This window comes from Brassica oleracea, chromosome C3, assembly GCF_000695525.1.
Source record: "Brassica oleracea var. oleracea cultivar TO1000 chromosome C3, BOL, whole genome shotgun sequence".
NCBI lineage: Eukaryota > Viridiplantae > Streptophyta > Magnoliopsida > Brassicales > Brassicaceae > Brassica > Brassica oleracea.
Window position 1 is genome coordinate 24010638 of NC_027750.1, and position 6886 is coordinate 24017523.

The window sequence follows — 6886 nt, forward strand, 5'->3', positions numbered from 1 at the left end:
AACACTCAAGAACCACAAAGTTACAAACCACTAGAGCCTAAACATATTAGTCTCTTTCCACATCATTAAACAAGCAAACAAGCAGTGTTGGAGAAAAAATAAGAGAAGTGGTTTTAGAAAGAAAAATAAGTTGTTTACTTGCGGTGTGCGAGTATTGTTATAGTGGGGCAAAAGGCTCAGGGAGCAGCTCGAAACCTCCATTATCAAACATAAGTCCATGTTCTGACGACCTATCATCGATGCTATGCAACCAGTTTGTGTTCTTGACGTCTTCTTTCAGCAGCAACGCGTCATACCTTGAGCTCTCATACATGTCCCTGTCGCTCAACTTCCCCATCAGTCTTCTTCCCTCGTTTGCTTCGTTCCCGTTCTCTGCGCTGTTGCTGCTGATTGAATCCGAGTGGCTATTCACTGAACGGATTGGCTGTATCTTGGACGAGGCTTGTCTGATACTCTGAGGGAATAACGTCGTGCTTGATATTGCGCAACCGTTACTCTTCCCGTTTCTTATGTCCTACACACAATCATCAAGATGGGGAGATATTAACAGCATGATAAAAGACTTCAAATTCACAAGAGCAGTTGAGCATAGTTGAGCATATGCTGATGAAGCATTGGCCTATATATAGTTCCCAAATTTTTTAAAAAAAATTGTAAGAAAATAAAATTATATAAATCCTTACTAAATAGTTTCCCAAAGTTTTTGAAAAGTTGTCTCAAATTTGAAAAAAAAAAAATTATTTAAACTTTACTAAAATGTTTATACTCCCCCCCCCCCCCAAATCTTGGGGGCAGAGACATAGACGTACCATGTGCTTAATGGCCATATCAAGTGAACTTTTTGATAATGACCTTCCAAGCCCGTTGTTATTGTTGTCCATCACAGTTGAAGAAGTCTTCAGTGTTCTCCGTGAAGTTACCTCTGAAACATTTGAAATCCTTCTCGGCTCTGGTGCATCTGTATTATGTTGCTGTCCATTACCACTCAAACGGCCTTTTCCTTGGCTCTCTATGAGTCTTCCTCTAGTCACAACAGGAGATGAGTTCCTTCTAGTCATGGAACCTTTGGGTTCTGGACTTGCCTTTGCTGCAACTGGCCTAGACCTACCAGCTGATATTGGTCTCCCCGGGAGAGTTGTTCTGAGATTAGGTGGTGCATCAAGAGAGAAGTCTGGTAGCACAATTGGCTGTTGTGTGTTGGTGGTGGTGGTGGTTCGAACTCTAGATGGTCCAGGAGAGCTTGGCCTAGATAGTGAAGGTGCGGTACGACCGTTTGTTGCCGGGGCGGATGTGTTTCGACGCGTAGGGGTTGAAGGACGAGAGTTTGGTCTGGAAGAAACTATGTTTGGTGAGTTTGACTGTGTTCTAGAAGTTGGAGTAGATGGTCTTGAGCCTAGGGAGGGTCTGGCCTTGTCCAGAGATAAAGTGGATGACACTGGACGGATTCTGGATGGAGTTGAGGCACGTGAGAGGGAAGTAGTACGAGTGGGAGTGGGAGTTCTAGCTGAAGATGAGGAACGGGAGCTAGGGGATGATGGTCTGATGTAGGATGAGACTGAAGCTGAGCTAGTGTTCAGGATGGATGATGGTGAACGGCCTGAGTTAGAAATGGATGGGCGAGTCAGTGAGCTACTTCTAGCAGGACGTGAGGGATGGTAACTGGTCTCTGACTGTGAAACCGAAAGCTGTAAAAGGAAAAAAGAGAGAGTATACTCTTATATGATGAATAAGGTAATGTAGTTTCTATTTTAAGAAAGTAGAACTCATGAAGAAACTTTTTGAGGTTCTAGAAGAAAACTTATAGGGCTTGGCTCATACCCTTGATGTCTTTGAAGCAGAACTAGCTCTAGCGGAAGATGTAACCTTTGGAGGTGCCAAATATGAATGAGAATCGTTCCCAAGAGGTGTACCAGGAGGAGTAAGAAGCCTATAGAAAAAATGAATGTACCAATAAGATTTTTAACACTCACAAAAGCAAAAACAAGAGAAAAAACCAGTGTTCTAAAAATTGGTGTAGACGACACAATTCATGCATAAATGAAACGATTTCTCTTAACCAATTTTTTTAAATAATCGATCAAGATGTTCAAAAAAATCGGTCTAGTCATCCGTTTCACCAATAATCCCTTTTAAAACGTTTAGTTATCGCCTATCGATTTATCCAACATCGGAAAAAAATCAACACTCCCAAGTGCAGGTAACCAACATATCAGCATACACTGTGGAAAATCCACAAATAAAATGATATACTGTTTGATTGGATCATTTTGTTTTGGGAAGTCACTGACTAGAGATTGGGAAGATGAAACTTACCAGTCATAATCATTTTTGCCTACTTCAGCTGAAGACAAGAGATCATCACCACCTTTGCCTTTAGGAGTTGGTTTGGATCCGACAGAGAGCCTCCCGAGTTTCGCAGAAACTGGAATTAAAAAACAAAACGCAGAGATAGTGTTAAACAAGATCCAACAGTTTCTCATTGGTCCGAAAGTATGTAAAAAAAAAAAAAAAAAAAAAAAAAAGACAGGGCTGTCTCTTCAAATCACTGTAATACAGAAAGTAACAGAGATCGAATCTAGGAGACGAAGACAGTTCGAAACTAACATCGTTTTCTGTTTTTATTTTGGAGATTATTTTTTTTGAAATTCGAAGTTTCTAAAAAAGGAAAGGTGAATCTGAAACGAACCATCGGGTAAATGGTCGGAGGAAGACAAGGGGAAAGAGCGACGGATCTTAGAGAAGAGATCAAGATTCTCATCGGAATCTCTAGAGAAGCAACCGTTTTGAGAATTGCCTCTGCGAAACTGTGAGATCGCCGCCGGAGTATTCCTCCCACCGCTAACAGACTCTCTGAGATTCCTGTTCATTGTTGCTTACAGGCTACGCCATTTGGAGATAGGAAAGAGGAGATTCAGATCTCAAGAGACAAGAAAGGCAATGTGTAGGAGAATATGAATGTGTCACTTCGAAGTTGTTGAGAGATGATTGAACTAATATCTAATGGTATCACGCTGCATGTTCATCTTTCATCAATCATGCGCTCTCCTTTAAAAAAAAAAATTCTTTTAAATTAATTTAAGAGGCGGACAAAGAAAGGAAGTTTCCTAATGAATGTGTATTGAGTTAGACCCCCACGTGGTGTTTCTTCTTGGATCACTACTCAACTAGAGTAAATATATACAAAGTGGGTTTCCAACTAATTTGTTATTACAGGTCATGTAGTTAAGGTTTTCAGTTTTCACAGTAACTAACATTTAGATTAGAATATTACAGTTTACCAAATATTCATTAACCTATCACTTCTGATTTATTAACAAACCAAAACCAGTTTTTTTTAATATATAATTGGTTCTTCTTCTTCTTCTTTCTCTCTTACAAATACAATTAAAAATATTTGTTGACAATATGGCAACCCATAACTGACTAACCAACACGTCTTATTGATTATGTTTTTAGAGCACTAGTATATTTTTCCTTCACCTCACTTGGAGAGTTAATAAAAACTAATGGCGTGAAATTGTGAAGAATTTGGAAAAAGGTAAAATGTGAAGAATCGTTTTTTTCTTATAGGAATTCTACAAAACATATGAAAGACTCATATCTTATACTGAATGTATAAATGTTTTGTTTTTATATATCTAGATTTTAGTCATATAATAAAATAAAATTATACTATCTCCGTTTCATAATAGATGATGTTTTAGAAGATTTTTTGTTGTGTCAAAATAGATGATGTTTTAATATTTTTATGTTATTTTTTAACTTTATTGAAAACTGTGTAACCAATTAGATGTTGTAGACATTTCTGTAATTGGTCGAATGATTTTTAAATTATATTTTTTAAACCATTTTTAAAAGAAAAGTAAATTTTTTAATTTTTGTGCATTAAGGAATACAGAGGGAGTACTAATATACATATATGAGATACCCAATGGAAAAACTCTCTCTAATACTTTAATTATTTATTTTATGATAGAGACGGCCTGGACCCAACCCAACCCACAATTATACCCCTCTTTTTTCTATAGGCTGAAAACGATACCTCATTGGTTCTATTATGGGTCTACTCCACACTCTATCCGGGCCAATACACCACCCTCTACATGTGACTCTGTCTCTTTCTCTGTAGATATAGCAACCTTGACGTTTCACACTACTAACGCCTTGTCAATTGTCATCATCACCACCATCATCATTTCTACTACCTCTTTCGACTTGTCTTTCTCTCCGAAACTGACCTCGATTTCCGGTTAACCTTCTGCCGGTTTTCACCACCGAATATCCCAATTTTCCCAATCCCTTTAGACAATGACGTCAAGAACGTTCCACCGTTATTACCAGACCTCTCCATCATTCCCTCTTTCATCAACGTTTGCTCCTTCTCCAACTCGCTAACTCTCACTCTCATCCTCGCTATCTCCAGCTTCAACTCTCTGTTCTCTCTCCTCAGCGATGCGTAGTTGTCTCTTGGAGAAACCGCTCGGTTCAGAACTCCCGAAGACAAATCTAGTACACCTTCATCTGAGTCTCCCGACAGAGCTTTCTTCAGTCGCATCTGTTCTGAATAGAGAACACGTACCACCATCTGCACAGGAAGACGGTCGTTTTGCGCCATGTGGTTGCTTGCGTCCTGTGAAAGCTTGTTGCAGTCTATGAACTTGCATAGACTCTTGCGTTCTTCTTCCGTCATTAATGGATGAGCCTAATGATATCATATTTGATTATTATTAGTCTAATAATCACATGTTTTCATAATATAAAAAATTGAGTGATCCGTATTCATGCATGTCAGTATAAATATATTACAAAACAACTTTTCATCTATACATTTAAGTATATGTATAAAATTTTGACCTATTCATTTATGAGAAAATTTATGACAAATCTAACACAAACAGATAAAAACTCAAAAATAATAAATGATTAAATTACTCTAAATTTTAAATTATTATCCTAATTCCACTCATAAATTCTAAACCCTAAACTCTAATCATTAAATTAAACTCGAATATAAAGTAAAATTGTATTTTTAATTTTTAAATGATGTTATTTTGGAATTTTTACCATTGTGCTATAACCAAAATAAGAAGATATTTTATTGCTATCATAATCTATTTTTCATTTATTTATTTATTTTGATGTATCTTGAGTTGCAGTTATTCTTATTCAGTTACAACTATTTTGAGTTTTAAATATGTAAAAATCAAATTAATTTTGTTTATTGTATTATATAGATACCTACCTTGAGATACACGTCAATGGCTCTGTAGATCCCATCATCTACCATCCGTGCGTAATCAGGTAACCTCTCTATAATAGCTGTGAACTTCTGTAGACTCAGGTACGGATCAGGTGCGATCTCAGCCAAGTACGCATCCATGATCCTTCCCACTTTCAGCAACGAACCATGGTAATGACCAGTGGAGTCTGAATCACAACCACTCTCCTCATCTTCTTCATCAACCCTCTCAAGAAAACACGCGAGTATCCTATGCACAGTGTCCACATCATACATGGACTCTTCCCTTCCGACAGAAGGTATAAGCAGATCATCGAGAGACACGCTCTCTAACTGCTGTCCGATTCTACGTTCTAACTCAAGCCTGTAAGAGATCTCTATACCTAATGTGATTCCAATCTTTAACATCCCAAGGAGGAAGCTGAGAGGGATGATTGATCCTCTCTCGTCACACGGCAAAAGGGTTACAATAGCTTCAACGATCTCCCTCTGCCCCTGACAGTTGCGGTCGACAATAACACCTTTTAGTGATTCTTGAGAGTAATGCATCAGAGAAGCAACGATGCTCTCGGACCGGACACCTGTTCTCGCCATCACGGACACAACTCTTGTGTAGTAATCAATGCCGAGAGCAGAGAGCTGTTCTATCCACCACGCGAGACAGTCTCTTCCCTTGAGCTCCTCTGATAAATTCGATACTAACTGCTCCCTGCAAGCGTTCATGGCGATAGCTTCCACGCACCTGTCGGGAATCTTGAACTTTTCGGACAGTTCTTGCCTCTCGCACGAGGTTAACACTTGAACTGATTTCTTTAAGTTGCGGAAAGCTGTCTTGTCGAGGTAACTCTCGGTTTGAGAGATGAGATTGTCTTCTTTGTAGTCTTCAGTCATCTCTAGGTAACCTGCTGCGCAGCGGAGGTCGACCACGTTGGAGGGTGTGATCTCTAAGTTGATGCCGTAGCAGAACTTCATGGCGAGTTCGAAAGTTAGAGGTCCACCGGGGAAGTCTCTGAGCTCAATACTGGAAGAAGAGTCCTTGAGATCTCTCATTATCTTTCTCATCTTCCCACATCGAGCTACTAGTGGAAACTGCAATATTAGAAAAAAAAAACTATTTATTATGACTGACCAGAAGCTAAATATGATATTGTTAGTTTTGAATCTAATATTTGTTTAAATATTTTTTTCCCAAAAACTTCATCCGAATAGAATTGGACCAGATGTGTATTAGTTTTCTTTAGTCTAATATCCGATGTGGAACTTGGATATATTCTATCTATTAATTTTGACATTTTTAATGGTTTTGTGGTAAACCTCCAACGGTTGACGAGAACTGCTATTGGTAATTAAGGATGGTAGACAGGGGCGTGCCTGAGATATTGGAAGCCAAAAGCAATTTAGTAAAGGTTTTTTTAAAAATGTTTTTTACAAATTTGAGGGTCTTTCTCCATGTAATTTTTTTAAAAAAGTTTGGGGCTTTATGCCAATGTTTCATTTTGATATGCTCAGGACCACCCTGATGAGCTAATAAGTCGAATGCTCCGGATCAGGTGGTTGATGTGAAGCGAACTCTGTTATATTTTGATTTAGATCATTTTGGTTGAACACAGAAGTTGTAATCAACATTGATGCCTTTTTGGGATTTTC

The 6886-nt window shown here is 38.4% G+C and overlaps 2 protein-coding genes across 2 annotated transcripts in view; both read right to left on the bottom strand.

Moving 5' to 3' along the window:
• Positions 1–6: 6 nt before the first annotated feature.
• On the bottom strand, positions 7–3042 carry LOC106335140 (sialidase-like). Its single transcript, XM_013773577.1, has 5 exons — positions 2687–3042; positions 2314–2422; positions 1819–1927; positions 810–1685; positions 7–514 (listed from the first exon to the last, which is right to left on the bottom strand). Exons 1-5 carry the CDS (start codon positions 2865–2867, stop codon positions 158–160), a joined length of 1632 nt encoding a protein of 543 aa, XP_013629031.1. The 5' UTR covers positions 2868–3042; the 3' UTR covers positions 7–157.
• An 892-nt stretch (positions 3043–3934) lies between these two features.
• The window catches only part of LOC106335139 (putative BTB/POZ domain-containing protein At3g08660), a 3666-nt gene continuing 714 nt past the window's right edge, over positions 3935–6886 (bottom strand). The window contains exons 3-4 of the mRNA XM_013773576.1: positions 5243–6328; positions 3935–4702 (exon numbers count right to left, since the gene is read on the bottom strand). Of these exons, the coding sequence (XP_013629030.1) occupies positions 4202–4702; positions 5243–6328 (1587 nt within the window). The 3' untranslated portion in view covers positions 3935–4201. The remainder of the gene's footprint in view (positions 4703–5242; positions 6329–6886) is intronic.